The sequence below is a fragment of the Microcaecilia unicolor genome, chromosome 10, assembly GCF_901765095.1.
Source record: "Microcaecilia unicolor chromosome 10, aMicUni1.1, whole genome shotgun sequence".
In the NCBI taxonomy this organism is placed as follows: domain Eukaryota; kingdom Metazoa; phylum Chordata; class Amphibia; order Gymnophiona; family Siphonopidae; genus Microcaecilia; species Microcaecilia unicolor.
In genome coordinates this window covers 10,166,164-10,182,350 of record NC_044040.1, presented here as the reverse complement: position 1 = coordinate 10,182,350, position 16,187 = coordinate 10,166,164, and the positions used below count along the sequence as shown (strand labels likewise).

At 46.5% G+C, this 16,187-nt stretch overlaps 1 protein-coding gene across 2 annotated transcripts in view; it reads right to left on the bottom strand.

Annotated features, from left to right (window-relative positions):
• The window catches only part of ITIH5 (inter-alpha-trypsin inhibitor heavy chain 5), a 93,720-nt gene that overhangs the window by 19,105 nt on the left and 58,428 nt on the right, over positions 1–16,187 (bottom strand). For both annotated transcript variants that reach the window (XM_030216641.1, XM_030216640.1), the window contains 3 exons: positions 12,735–12,906; positions 5,103–5,412; positions 680–1,248 (listed from right to left, as the gene is read on the bottom strand). In XM_030216641.1, coding sequence (XP_030072501.1) covers positions 680–1,248; positions 5,103–5,412; positions 12,735–12,906 — 1,051 coding nt within the window. The remainder of the gene's footprint in view (positions 1–679; positions 1,249–5,102; positions 5,413–12,734; positions 12,907–16,187) is intronic.

The following is a 16,187-nucleotide window of genomic DNA, read 5'->3' as shown; positions in this document are numbered from 1 at the left end:
GGAATTTCATTATGGGCAGAGGTAAAGGATGTTAAAGTGAGAAGAGAGAAAGAAGATCAGCATGTTGGTTGCACTGAGAGAGAGGGAGAGGGAGAAGCCGAAGATGGGGGTCTGAATTAGTAGAAACAGAAACAAACGGGCAAGAGAATTAACTACTACTACTACTTATCATTTCTAAAGCACTACTAGACGTACGCAGCGCTGTACACTTGAACATGAAGAGACAGTCCCTGCTCAACAGAGCTTACAATCTAATTAGGAAAGACAGGACAAATAAGGGATAAAGACAAAGAGTAGCAAGATTCCGGAATCCCAAAGAGTAGCAAGATTCCATACAGAATCTCAAACACTAGCAAAGATTCCAGAATCCTACATACTATTACTACTTATCATTTCTATAACGCTACTAGACGTACGCAGCGCTGTACACTTGAACATGAAGAGACAGGCCCTGCTCGACAGAGCTTACAATCTAATTAGGACAGACAAACAGGACAAACAAGAGATAAGGGAATATTAAAGTGAGGATGATAAAATAAGGGTTCTGAGGTGAGAATCCATCTTATAAAGAAAAAACCATGCCAAGGAATCAGAAAATCAGAAGATGGCATATTTGCCACCGATTGCTCAATAAAACCAAACAGAGTTATGTTCATATGTTCTTAAGGTGACAACATACCTAGTCGTAACTTCTGGCCTTGCAGATTCAGCAACTGGTCCCCTATTCCCTCAGTAGAAATGCTGGTGGACTGAACGAAAACGCCGGTAGAATAATCTTTGGGCCTGTCTGCTTGGATTTCCAACTCTTTCAGCTCCAGGAAAGTGAAGGGCGTGACAAAGTTATACGCCAGTGCTAGGTTTCGGGCTTTCTCCATTAAGTTCTCTCTCTCTTCATTGCTGTCACTCTTCAGCCATAAGGTGAACAGTTCCTTGAGGTTAAGATAACCCCATAATCGTTCAATGTGGTTCCTATCTTTGCTATCATCTCCAGTATCAAAAGAATGTTCATGCTGTTCGGGAACATCTATGGCCACATCTTTCTCCAGAATGACGTACTTGTCGCTGTTGCTTGCTGTGATCTGCACGTGCAAGCGGTCCGTGGATGCATTCAACAGCTTCCCAGCGACAACTATCTCCGATCCATTGAAGTAGTTGTAAAAGAGATTCTGGGTGATATACTCCATGCTGTCCTCGGCATATTCGATATAGATGTTGGCGAGTAAGGGCGTTCCAATTTCATCATAGAATCTGTAGCAGAGAGGTATTTGAAAGGATTAGATACACTCTGAATAAATGGAAAATATTTACCTAAAAGACAAAATGCTAAGACTAGTACTTCACAATGATTCGACAATTAACTTTATGGAATCGGTGGACAAGCAATGGATGGGTACTACTACTACTTAACATTTCTAGAGCGCTACTAGGGTTACGCAGTGCTGTACAGTTTAACAAAAAAGGACAGTCCCTGCTCCAAGGAGCTTACAATCTAATGGGCGAAATGTCAAGTTGGGGCAGTCTAGATTTCCTGAATAGAGGTGTAGTGGTCAGGTGCCGAAGGCGACATTGAAGAGGTGGGCTTTGAGCAAGGCTTTGAAGATGGGCAGGGAGGGGGCCTGGCGTATGGGCTCAGGGAGTTTATTCCAGGCATGGGGTGAGGTGAGGCAGAAAGGGCAGAGCCTGGAGTTGGCAGTGGTGGAGAAGGGTACTGAAAGGAGGGATTTGTCTTGAGAGTGGAGGCTACGGGTGGGAACGTAAGGGGAGATGAGGGTAGAGAGGTAGGGAGGGGCTGCAGATCGAGTGCATTTGTAGGTTAATAGGAGAAGCTTGAACTGTATGCGGTACCTGATCGGAAGCCAGTGAAGTGACATTGTAGGCATCCAAATATCAGATAGCTCCTAGAAGGGACATTATATGGAGGAAGGGAGATGTCCTAATCCCCACTACATGGGAATTTTCAGGAGGAAAACCATAAACAATGGCAAGTAAGTAAGAGGGAAAGTGATGAACTCTGACATCTGCTATATGGAGCTTCTCACCATTCAGTTTATGTGTATAGGATATATCAACCTACACAGAGCTAGATTCAATAAATAGCCCCCACAATTAGGTATCTGGATGATTCACGCTGAGCTAGTATTCTGTACAGAGTACTTTGTGCAGAGCGTTCTTTATAGAATGCGAGCTTAGCGCACATTTCCCCAGGATTCTATACATCGCACTGAGAATTCCGCGCAGAAATCAAAGCATATTCCATAACAATAACAACGTGCATAAGCTAATTGGTTAACAAGCTAATCAGAGTTGATAACTGGATGTTAACCAAATATCAGAACTAATTGGCATTAATTAGAATTTACGCGCAGAACTGTCTAAGTGTATTCTGTAACGTGATGTGCATAAATTCTGAGTCACATAGTTGAAAAGTGGGTGTGGAATGGGTGGATCATGGGCATTTCTAAAATCTATGTGCGTTGTTATGGAATACACCTGCGCCATAAATAATTTAAGCGTTGGGATTTACGCCAAGTTTTGCTTGGCGTAACTGTCTGTGACTAAATTTAGTCGGATGTAGTGCTCAGCGTATTCTATATATACCGCATGGAAATTTAGGCTTTATTCTGTAAAGTACAACTAAATTAAGGCGTACTTTATAGAATACACTTAGACGAATTTCATTTCGGTGCCGATATTTTTAGGCATGACATACAGAATCTAGTCCTTTGCGCCTAACTTTGAGCGCCACCATTTACGCCTGCCAAAGACTGGTGTAAGTGCTCCCACCCAACTGACGGCAGTTAGGCGCACAAATGCAGGGATGCTATAACGTTGCGTCTAATTTCTGGGAATGTCCATGCCCCGTCCCATGGCCACACCCTCTTTGGAGTTGCATACTACGAAATTTAGGCATGCATATTAGAGAAAAAGGCATAGGGCAGATCTGTGCATGTCCTAATTGCTGCCAATTAAGTGCTCGTTAAGTCCAATAATTGATTGTTATCACCTAATTGACTAGCTCACCCATGGATCTGGAATCCAGGATCCGGAGGCCAGCATGGGCGAAGTTTGACAGTTTCATTTTAGGGGGGGGGGGGCAAAAGATGGGATGTGTCTCTCGCGATCTCCTTCGAGCCCCCGCCACCACCACAGCACTGGAGTCTTCCAGTGGCGCCCTGTATCGCCCCCCCCCCCCGTCTTCCGAGCCGCCGGCAGCCTCACACGCTGCTTTAAACCTGCCCCGGAAGCCATTCTCTCTCCTACAGCTTCCCCCCTTACCCCCCCCCCCCCAAACTACATCCACAGGATGCCAGTGTCTATATTTCATAAACCTTTCAAAAACACATTTACTAGTTCTGAAGCACCATTTGTTGGACCAGTCTAAAAATTATCTAAATATTTTCCTGTATATGAGCTTTAGAGAAGGCATGTCCTAGTGGTCAGCTCACTAGCCTATGATAAAGGAGAAGTTCAAGGTCGTGAGTTCAAGATCAGCTCTCTGGAAGTATATCATGAGTTCAAGTACATGACCTTGGATGTGACGTATATGACCTTGGATGTGCTGCTAAACGATTCTCAACCCGGGACATACCTAGCCTGTTAAGTTTGCAGGATATCCAAAATGAATATGCATGAGATCGATTTGCATGCTCTGCCTCCAGTGTATCCAAATCGATCTTAGGCATAGTTATTGTGGATATCTTGAAAACCAAACTAGCTTGGTGTGTCCCCAGGATTGCATTATGAACCTCCTAGTCTAAGATGTAGTTAAAAACAAACCACTTGTCTTAATCTGGCTTCCCCGATTAAACAAATTTAAAAAAAAACAAAACAACTCCTACACCATTCAACCCTTCTTTAAAGATAACTTTTAAAGGTCTTGTAAACTCATTTACAATGACATTGTTGTGAATTTTTCATGTTGCTCCGTCAAATAGCAGTGAATCATGTTTGCAAATTCAGCTTCTACAGGTCAGGGCATATTCCTTCCTTAAATGATCCAAGTACACATTTAACAAACACAATTAGAATTTAATTGAACATGAAAGCTCATATCCCATCTGCCTTCTGGGTGAGATCTGCCTGGTTTTCTAGTCAGAATTACTCTCAGTTATGTGATCATTGAAAAGTGAACAATGCTACTCAGATTTTCTATTCATGGCAACATCAGACAGGTATTACCTGCTGATGTCATAGGGTGAGCTTCACTGATGGGAACCAGTGAGCAGGCAGTGGAAGAGAAGAGACAATTCTAAACAGGACAGAGCAAGCACGACTTGGAGGGCACAGATAAGTATATAATTATTGCCATACTGGGACAGACCGAAGGTCCATCAAGCCCAGCGTGCTGTTTCCAACGGTGGCCAATCCAGGTCACAAGTACCTGGCAAGATCCCAAAACAGTACAATCCATTTTATGCTGCTTATTCTAGAAATAAGCAGTAGATTTTCCCCATTTTAATAATGGTCTATAGACTTTTCTTTTAGGAAGCTAGCCAAACCTTTTTTAAAACCCCGCTAAGCTAACCGCTTTTACCTCATTCTCTGGCAACTAATTCCAGAGTTTAATTACACGTTGGGTGAAGAAATGTTTTCTCCGATTTGTTTTAAATTTACTACTTTCTAGTTTCATTGCATGCCCCCTAGTCCTAGTATTTTTGGAAAGAGCAAACAAGCAATTCACATCTACCCGTTCCACTCCACTCATTATTTTATAGACCTCTATCATATCTCCCCTCAGCCGTCTTTTCTATAAGCTGAAGAGCCCTAGCTGCTTTAGCCTTTCTTCATAGGGAAGTCATCCCATCCCCTTTATCATTTTCGTCGCCCTTCTCTGCACCTTTTCTAATTCCACTATATCTTTTTTGAGATGCGATGACTCAGAATTGAACAGAATATTGGAGGTGCGGTCGCACCATGGAGAGATACAAAGGCATTATAACGTCCTCATTTTTGTTTTCCATTCCTTTCCTAATAATACCTAACATTCTACTTGCTTTCTTAGCGGCCACCGCACACTGAGCAGATAAGGGGTACCCAAGCATCAGATAGACATTGAATGTGCAGATAACACACATAGGTGAAGACGGACCACAGCTACCAACCCCTTTAGCTGTGCAGCGGCAACTTCATCCTCCTGGATCTGGCGCATCATGCCACAGTTCTCCAGTGACAATTTCTCAAGCAGTTGGTAGTCAACATCATTACCGATCCCAATGGTGAAGAGACAGATCTTCTCTCGCATGGCATCCTTGGTGTTGCTCACAATGCTCGAGGAGTCCGTCACCCCTATTGTGGGTCGCCCATCTGTCAGGAAGATAATCAGGGACACACTCTTCTCATGCCTTCCATTCTCTGCGATGTAGTCATTCAGTAGCTTTGCACTGATCTGGAGACCCCCGTTGATATTGGTACCTGAGTAAAAGGATGCAAAAAAAATGAATGAAAAGAAATTTGACGTTGTAAATGATCCTATACAGCGGCCTGTCGTTAAACAACACATCAAAAATTCTGTCTTACGGAGAGCAGTGGTGTAGCAAGGGGGGACGGGAGGGGCGGTCTGCCCCGGGTGTCAGCTTCGGGGGGGGGGGGTGCTCCCTGCCAGCTCCCCCCCCTGGTGCAGCACGATGACACCCCCCCCCCGACCCAGTGCCTACCGTCCTCAGCTCCCTCCAACCAGCTGAGCACCCTACCTTTTTAAGAAATTTCGGAAGCCGTGGAGAGGCGAGGCGCAGCCCCTCGCACCTGCAAGTAAAACAAGCGAGGATCATCATCGGGCCTTCCCTCACACTGTCTGTTCCGCCCTTGCGGAAATAGGAAGTTGCGTCAGCGGAGGGCGGGACAGACAGCGTGAGGGAAGGCCCGATGACGATCCTCGCTTCTTTTACTTGCAGGCACGAGGCGCTGTGCCTCGCCTCTCCATGGCTTCCGAAATTTCTTTAAAGGTAGGGTGCTCAGCTGGTTGGAGGGAGCTGAGGAGGGTAGGCACTGGGTCGGGGGGGGGGGGGTGTTGATGCGCTGAGGGGGGGGTGTCATCGTGCTGCACCTGGGGGGGGGGGGGTGCAACAGCGAACCGCCCCGGGTGGCAGCCCTCCTTGCTACGCCACTGATGGAGAGTACCAGGACTGCGATAGGCTGCTGTGTTAAAGAAACCAGGGTGTGCACCAGAAAGCAGAGGCAGGCCAGCAATGGTGTCAAATTGCAATCCTGGGGAAGGGGGGGGGGGGGGTCACAAACCAGTCTGGTTTTCAGGATACCCATCATGAAGATCAGCACGCACATTCCTAAATCTTCACTTCCCCAGCTGTAAAGGTCTAAAATATAGACTAATACATGCATCCAGCTTTTCATACTTGAGTTTGCAAATGTGGAACGCTCTACCACTTGACCTGAAAATAATTCACAACCTAATTAACTTCCGTAAGGCACTGAAGACATATCTCTTTAACATGACATACCATAATGACTCATAATTGGAACCGTAATTCATCATCATTTATTTAATAATCGGATTATTTTCTCCCTATATCGAATTGTCTAATTTCATTATGTAATCCATGTTAAATACGTGTTACCTGACTGTTCATTATATCATCCATGTTCTATATGTATTACCAATTGTATTTGTATTCTGAAATGGCATAAGTCATGACGGAAAAATTGTAAGCCACATTGAGCCTGCAAATAGGTGTGAAAATGTGGGATACAAATGCAATAAATAAATAAATATGCATGATACATATTTGCACACAACGGAATCAGTGTATGCAAATATATCTCATCCATATTCATTAGCCTTCTCTTTAGTAACTAACAAAACCTTTCATCAACTTATATCAAACATAGTCATTCAACATCTTTCATATTATATCACAACGCAATTATTTAAATATCTTATAAAACCCACGCAGTCATCCCTCACTCGTACCACATTCTAACCACACTGTTACATAGACCCAACTCCCTGGTTGGTATAACTTTTACTCTTATATAATTAATTGGCACAATGTTTCCACAATCTGCTGCTGATGTACCCTCATACAATGCTTATTTGCACTGCGTGTACTACTACTACTATAAATCATTTCCGTAGCGCTACCAGTCATACACAGCGCTTTACAGTTGAACATGAAGAAAAGACAGTCCCTGCTCAAAAGAGCTTACAATCTAAATCAGGACAGACAGACAGACAGGACCAATAAGGATAAGGGTAGGACAGACAGAAGGACACATAGGGAAAGGGACTATTGAAGAGAGGAAGACAAGATAAAGGTTACGAGCAAGTGACAAGTTAAGAGTCAAAAGCAGCATCAAACAGGTAGGCCTTTAGCCCGGATTTGAAGGCGGCCGGGGATGGAGCTAGACGTAACGGCTCAGGAAGCCCATTCCAGGCATAAGGTGCGGCGAGACAAAAGGAACGGAACGGAACGTGTAGCTTCCTCCAAGCAAGCAGTTAATAGTCAATATTAAGATCTTGATGTAAATGTTATCCAATAGACTTTAATCCTTGTAAACCTTGTCTAAAAGAGAATTTTTCCTGTTTTCGTCTCATTTTTATTTATTTATTTATTTATTGCATTTGTATCCCACATTTCCCCACCTATTTGCAGGCTCAATGTGGCTTACAATGTTCCGTCATGGCATTCGCCATTCCAGAGTAAAATATACAATTGGTATTATATAAAGACTATGGATGATATAAAAGAATTAAGCAATAAGGTATAAGGATATCGAGTAAGTGATGATGTGTTCCATTTCCTATTATGGATCATTGTAGTATGTCTTGTTGAAGAGATAGGTCTTTAGTGATTTACGAAAGTTGATTAGATTGTAAATTATTTTCAGGTCGGGTGGCAATGCATTCTACTACTACTACTTAACATTTCTAGTGCGCTACTAGGGTTACGCAGCGCTGTACAATTTAACAAAGAGAGACAGTCCCTGCTCAAAGAGCTTACAATCTAATAGACAAGTGAACGGTCGGTCCGATAGGGGCAGTCAAATTGGGGCAGTCTGGATTCACTGAACGGTAAGGGTTAGGTGCCGAACGCAGCATTGAAGAGGTGGGCTTTAAGCAAAGACTTAACTGCGTGCTCATATAGGAGAAGCTAGACGCATGTGTTAGTTTGTATTTTAGTCCTTTACAACTGGGGAAGTGAAGATTTAGGAATGTGCCTGCTGATCTTTTAGCATTCCTGAGTGGCAAGTCAATAAGGTCTGACATGTAGGCCGGAGCATCTCCGTGAATGATTTTATGAACCAGAGTACAGACCTTAAACCTAATATGTTCTTTAAGTGGAAGCCAGTGTAACTTTTTTCTTAGGGGTCTGGCACTCTCGTATTTTGTTTTTCCAAATATTTTTGCCTCTTGTTTACCAGGCGATGCGTCCTCCTCGCCTCCGAACTTATGAAATCCACCAATAGGTCTCTGTTTCTGTCCTTCAAGGACACTCTGAACATTCAAAATTGTTCCTCACTACTCCACTTTCCTCATTATCGCAACCCATGTTCAACGTTGTCATTAGGGATGCTCTGGAAACCTGACTGGTTTGCAGCCCTTCAGGGTTGCAGTTTGACACCCTTTAACCAAAGGAAAATAAACTCAAATGTTACAGTGGCTGTCTTTAGTTTGCTTCATTAGACTGGATCTTGGCACCTGGAGAGTAAGGGGCTCATTTTGCACAACATTTGGTCAGTACCTGGGGGAACCAAGCCTGCCTGCTCACTGGGAGAAAGACAGTCACCTCTGATATCCCAAAAGCATGGGCTGCAGCACTGAAATCTCACCCAGCGCATCATCATAATTCAGGTTGGCCCGTCCAAAAGTCATGTGCTTTCTAAGGACTTGCAAAGTGCAAACATTTGGTTTAAACCATATTAAATTATTTGACATTCAAATTAAAAGGAAATAGCCCTCCCTTTTCTCCTCCATACTTTGTCCAGTGAACGAAGATACATATTTTCAAAATATATCATTTGCTTAATAGTGCTATCTCTTCTCTGTGGTCGGTACGGGAACAGATTGCTTTAGTCGTGATTCTGAAGTAATTAACCAATCTATAGTTAAATTTTCCATAGTTTCTAAACGGACACCGCACATCAGGAGGTCCGAATAATCAGTGAAATGTCCATACAGTTAAAGAACACCCACTTCCTGTTGGGAAATCCTATACCCTCCCATCCTGTTCGTCACAAGAGGAGGATGGCAAAGGTATTGAAGGGTACAAGTCAATGTCTTGGGCTCTTCAGCTTGGAGAAAAGACAGCTGAGGGAAGATATGATAGAGGTGTATAAAATACTGAGTGGAGTGGAATGGGTAGACGTGAATCGCTCGTATACTCTTTCGGTTATGCCGATTTGGGCGACCCTGAGAGAAGGACGCCCATCTCCCAATTTGTGTCGGAAGATGGGCGCCCTTCTCTTTCGAAAATGCCCCTGAAAGGGGTCCTTTTACTAAGCTGCAGCTCGCTGAGGCCCCCTTTTCCCACAGCGGGTAAAAGGCTGCCTTTTTTCTAAACAAATGGCCGTGCGGCAGGTGAACCACTTGCCGCGCAGCCATTTCAGGAGGAAGCACTTAATGCCACCCACTGAGGTGGCGGTAAGGGCTTCTGCGCTAACCTGTCAGTAACCGGGCAGCACATGGCACTGCCCGATTATCGCCGGGTAAACACCGGCGCTACAAAAATAAAAATAGTATTGTAGCCCCGGAAGTGGCACGCACTGGGGGTGGGAACTACCGCCGGGTTGCTGCGGTAGCCCGGCAGTACTTCTGGATTAGCAAGTGGTAAGCCCATGTTAAAGACCCCCCAAAATCTCCTGCAGCCCACCCTCCCCCTGATGTCTTGATAAAAGCAATGTACTCACAACAGCTCCTGAAGAAAACTGCTATGCAGTGGCGTAGCAAGGGCGGCTGCCATTCGGGGCAGTTCGCCACTGTGCATCCCCCCCCCCCCCCGGGTGCAGCATGACACCCCCCCCTCGGCGCATCAACCCTCCCCCCCTCAGCGCATCACCCAAGCCCCCCCAAGTACATTCTTGCCTGCCGTGTGCACACCGCTGGGGGGGGGGGGTGTCGGTTCCGCTGGTTCCCTGCTCCCTCTGCCCCAGAACAGGAAGTAACCTGTTCCAGGGCAGAGGGAGCAGGGAACCAGTGGAGCCGACACCCCCCCCCCCCCCCCCCAGCAGCGTGCACCCAGGGCAGACCGCCCCCACCGCACCGCCCTTGCTACGCCACTGCTGCTAAGGAAGTAGGATAGAACACATTACAGAAGAGGAGCCCAGTTAAAGGGAATTAGCGCAGCTCCGTTTATCCCATGCCAAGGACCTTTTACAACTCTGCAGTGTAGCTTACAAGAGAACTATTGAAGCCAACCCAAAATTCTGTATCTGCCCTGTGGCCCTTTCAATCAGGACAGTCTGGTCTGGGGAGGGTCTGCTGGGGAGGTGGTATTCCTAATCATGGGGACAAAGGGCACAGTTAATGGACAGTAGTGACTTAAGATGCAGCCATGCCAGGTTCCAGAGGAACAGAGAGGCGCAGTGCCCCCTTGGGTGCACGGAGCCAAAGATAACATGGCGCCGTGCACCGAGGGGGCATGCGTGTTCGGGCCAGCGGGGTGCCCAGGACAAGTACAAGGTGGTCGCGTGAAAGGGGCACCCCGCTAGGAGAGGGAGGAGAGAAAACGGGGCATAAAAGCCCCGGGGAGGAGCCCGGACGCCCTCTTTCGCGTCTGGGCTCCAGGTGCACCCAGCCCTCCCTCCCCAATTTATGCTATGTTTACTGTACATTGTTCTATACTGTCGCAGCTTTGGCGGGGTACCCAAGCCTGATGGTGTAAGCTAGACAGCTGGGGCAGCTGCGAGTACGGTGGAGCTCCCTTGCTAGACGGCGGGGAGCTCAGGTTACGATTGGTCAGTCCTGCTAGGACGGCGGACTGAGGATGGACATTGGGTATACCCATATGTAACATGTTTGTATATAAATAAAGCTGTGGCCGAGTTATACCAGATTAAATACATTGTGTATTGTGATGATTAATGCTGTTACTGCTATAAAATTGTAAATGAGGTCTCTCGGCTGCCTAGGTTAGCCATTGTTTGTGGCCACAGGCTAAGAACTGTCAGTGGAACAGAGGGCTTCCCTCCTACCACCCCAGTCATTGCAGATCAGTGGCGTACCAAGGGCTGGCAGTGAACGCAGTCTGCCCTGGCTGCAGGCAATTTCTCTTTCTCTGGAAACTTTTGAAGATAAAGATATGAAATATTTGAAACATTTATGACCTGTGACGATTGACGTGTTGTAAGTCTCTCTGGTGAGCTACACCACTGAGGTCTATAAAACTAACATAAAATGTGGAGATTATATATCACTGGTGCTATTTAAAGTTTGTTATTGATCGTTTAAATCCACTGATATATTTAGTGTGGGTTTTTAAATTCATAAGAACAGAACATATGCCATACCGGGTTAGACCAAAAGTCCAATGAGCCCCAAATCCTGTCTTTGACCTTGGCCAAGTCAGGTCACAAGTACCCGGCAGGATCTGTTTCTCACTGTTCATTCCAAGAAATGAGGAAAGGCCAACTACACAGCTCGTAACGTCTTTTGGACGTTTCCTTCGGGAACTTTCCTAAACCTTTTAAACCCACCTGTGCACAGAAAGCTACTAAAAAAGGATAACGAAAACTGAGAAAAATAGTGTGTAATCAGAGAGAGACAGAGAGAGAGTGAGTGACTGTAAGTGTGTGTGTGTGAGTGGTGTGTATGTGCGAATGTGTTTGTGTGTGTGGTGTGTGTGTAAGTGTGTGTGTGTGGTGTGTATTTGAGTGTGTGTGTGTGAGAGAGAGAGATTGTGTGTGTGTGTGTGTGTGTGTGTGTGTGTGTGTGGTGTGTATTTGAGAGTGTGTGTGTGTGTCAGAGAGAGACAGAGAGAGAGTGAGTGACTGTAAGTGTGTGTGTCAGTGGCGTAGCCACAGGTGGGCCGGGCCCCACCCACTTAGGGCTCAGGCCCACCCAACAGTAGCACACGTTTAGTGTTAGCTGGTGGGATCCCAAGCTCGGCCAGCTGAAGACTTCCTCCAGATGGTAACGAAAATGCTACTGTCCATGATACTGGCACCTGCATGTGTTCGGTTTTCAGCGCACGCTTGCTGCAGACTGCCAAGGTGGAAAGAAGCGTTTTCCCACCAGCTGAGATATTTTTGGGGTGGTGGTTGGGGGGGGGGGGGGGAGAACAATTGGTGCCCACCCACTTCTTCCCTAGGCCCACCCAAAATCTGTTGTCTGGCTACGCCCCTGGTGTGTGTGTGAGAGGTCTGTATGTGCGAGTGTGTTTGTGTGTGCGGTGTGTGAGTATGTGTGTGTAAGTGTGTGTGTGTGGTGTGTATTTGAGAATGTGTGTGTGTGTGAGAGAGAGATTGTGTGTGTGTGTGTGTGTGTGTGTGTGTAAATGTGTGTGAGAATGAGTGTGTGTGTGTATGTGCACGTATGTGTGTAAGTGTGAGTGTGGGTGAGTATGAGTATGTGTGGTGTGTCTGTGAGAGTGTATGAGTGTGTGTATGTGAATGTTTGTGTGGGTGTGGGTGGGGTGGGCAGTGGAACTAACCCTCCACTGCCTCAGGTACAAACTTAGATTGTGAGCCCTCCTGGGACAGAGAAATATCCAGAGTACCTGAATGGAACTCACCTTGAGCTACTACTGAAAAAGGTGTGAGCAAAATCTAAATAACTAAACTACCTCCATTAGGTGACATTTGATAGATGAACTTCTTGGCATCCCGTATATTATCTGGAGTGACTTTCACCAGACGATCCTGCTGCCAGACTTTGATTCGATTGTTAAAGCTGATAATATTAAAGTGATCCACACGCCGTAGGTCCCGGAGAATAGTGAACAGAGCATCTCGAGTCTGGAAGAGAACAGAGTCGCTCATTTACTCAACTGGCTGCTTAAAATCTGACCTGACAGGCACCTGATCACCCAAGAGGGAAGAATTTCCCCTAATAAGTACCCATTACTTCCCAGAGAACGCATTACAAAATGCTACTAATAACAGCTTTATGCAGACCCTCAAACTGAAACCAGATTGCAATGCACTTGTCATTTTAATGCTTCAGACAGCCACCTCTGGGGTGAATGGCCAGGCAGCACATTTCTGATGCCTGGATTGCAGTGCCAGCCTCCAAAGCGGAGAGAAGGAGAAAACCGGTACTATTATTTAATCACCGCTTGATAATTAAACTGACGTAAACAAGGTCAATAGAGATCCAGAATGAATGGGGAGATCAAGCTCCGTCCTGAAAGTGCTGCCAGCAGGCCATTTGTCCTCAGCACCTGGGTGGTCCCCATTCAAGCACTAGTTAGGTCAATACCCCTCCCCCATCTGCAGATGGCATGGCTTAACAAACCCGATACAAGTAATAAAAAAAGCGTGAGCAAAATCCAAATAAATCCAAATTACTCTTCAGATTTATTTATTACATTTGTATCCCGCATTATCCCACCTCTTTGCAGGCTCTATGTGGCTTACAATATATCGCGGGTAGTGGAAATGAAAGGAGAGTTGACATTTGGTATTACAGAAGTGTTTTGGGTTGCATGGTAATAGAAAACATGATAATGATATAATGTATGGCGTTCTTAACATTGCTTGCTAGATATATGTGGGAATTTCACATGTTTTGGTCTTTGTGGTATGTCTTGTCGAAAAGATGTTGGCCTATCTAGATCTATCTAGTGGTCATTGCAATTGCCCATTTTATAGTGTTTCTGATTGTTTATGTCATCACTATCTCTTCCAAGACCTGTCGTTTCTTTCTTTACAACATCCGTAAAATCCGCCCCTTTCTTTCCGAGCACTCTACCAAAACCCTCATCCACACCCTTGTCACCTCTCGTTTAGACTACTGCAATCTGCTTCTTGCTGGCCTCCCACTTAGAGGCAGATGCAGCAACCAAACGTAAAAAAATCTAAATCGTTAAAGTCCCTAACGATTTTAAAATAACGAAAAATGCACCAAAAAAAAAAGTCACACATGCTGAGATCGGTAGTGAAACGTACAATGTATCAAAGAATCACAATACACATCGTTAATCGGCCCCCAAATCATGCGCAGAGCAGCCAAGCGTTATGTTAGCTGCTCTGCGCATGCCACAAACAGTCAAAACACAGTCAAATCGCAAGCACATGGCTCCCAAATAAAAACAAAAATAAAAAAAAAGGGTCGGGAGGGGGCAAGGGCGCTCATCAGGAGCGTCCTGTACAGACGGCCTTGCCCCCCCCCCCCGCTGCTCCCCACTTTCCGCCGCTCCCCCCACCCCGAAAAAGCAAAATTCTAGCAGCCCCTGCCCCCTCCCCACTTTCCGCCGCTCCCCCCACCCCGAAAAAGCAAACTTCTAGAAGCCCCTGCCCCCCTCCCTTCCTCACTACTCTGTCACCTCAGCTCCGCCTCCCGACATCCTCCGTCCTGTGCCCCGCCCCCTTTTGGGGTCGTCGCCGCCATTCCCCTCCTCCATCGGGCCCCCCTCCCTCTTACCGGGCCCGTGCAGCGCCTCTCTCCTCTGTCCGAAGGCGCTGCACGGGCAAGAAGAAAGCTGAATCAGCTGATGCCTGCCTTCGCCTAGCTTCGATAGAGCGTCTTTCTCCTCCTGGGCCCGCCCCTGTCTGACGTCAGTAACCTACGTAGGTTACTGACGTCAGACAGGGGCGGGCGCAGCAGAAGAAAGACGCGCCATCGCGAAGGCAGGCATCAGCTGATTCAGCTTTCTTCTTGCCCGTGCAGCGCCTTCGGACAGAGGAGAGAGGCGCTGCACGGGCCCGGTAAGAGGAAGGGGGGCCCGATGGAGGAGGGGAATGGCGGCGACGACCCCAAAAGGGGGCGGGGCATGGATGGAGGATGTCGGGAGGCGGAGCTGAGGTGAGAGAGTAGTGAGGAAGGGAGGGGGGCAGGGGCTTCTAGAAGTTTGCTTTTTCGGGGTGGGGGGAGCGGCGGAAAGTGGGGAGCAGCGGGGGGGGGGGCAAGGCCGTCCGTACAGGACGCTCCTGATGAGCGCCCTTGCCCCCTCCCGATCCTTTTTTTATTTTTATTTTTTTATGTGTTTTCTGAGGTCCTTTGGACCAATCACAGCGCTTTTAGCTCTGCTAATGCGCTGGGATTGGCTCAAAGTTTGTTTATTTTTTCACTTAACACTTTTTCCTGCCACGGAGCTGTCCTAACGAGAGGTCCAGACCTCTCGTTAGTTTTCCTGCCTTTTTCCTGCGTAAAGGCAATCGGAAAAGGTTAGTGCATGTCGTTTCAATGGGGTTTTCACACTAATTGCTCATCTCCATTCCGTTTTCGTTAGCTGCTACTGTCGTCGGAAAATAGGCTTAAGTGCATGGAAAGGATAGGAAATTCTTCCCTGAGGGCTCATTTAACAATGAAAAACGTTTAGTGCATCTACCTCTTAGTCACCTCTCCCCTCTCCAGTCAGTTCAAAACTCTGCTGCCCGTCTCATCTTCCGCCAGGGTCGCTTTACTCATACTACCCCTCTCCTCAAGACCCTTCATTGGCTCCCTATCCGTTTTCGCATCCTGTTCAAACTTCTTCTACTAACCTATAAATGTATTCACTCTGCTGTTCCCCAGTATCTCTCCACACTCGTCCTTCCCTACACCCCTTCCCGTGCACTCCGCTCCATGGATAAATCCTTCTTATCTGTTCCCTTCTCCACTACTGCCAACTCCAGACTTCGCGCCTTCTGTCTCGCTGCACCCTACGCCTGGAATAAACTTCCTGAGCCCCTACGTCTTGCCCCATCCTTGGCCACCTTTAAATCTAGACTGAAAGCCCACCTCTTTAACATTGCTTTTGACTCATAACCACTTGTAACCACTCGCCTCCACCTACCCTCCTCTCTTCCTTCCCGTTCACATTAATTGATTTGATTTGCTTACTTTATTTATTTTTTGTCTATTAGATTGTAAGCTCTTTGAGCAGGGACTGTCTTTCTTCTATGTTTGTGCAGCGCTGCGTATGCCTTGTAGCGCTATAGAAATGCTAAATAGTAGTAGTAGTAGAATCATTGTTTTAATGGGGGGGAGGGGAGTGGGAGGAAGTGGGGCATCCTCCCCCACCTCCTCGGATTCTCATCAGCATCACTCCTGCTATTGCTACCTACTCCATAGAAAGTTCTGTTGAGTAATGCAA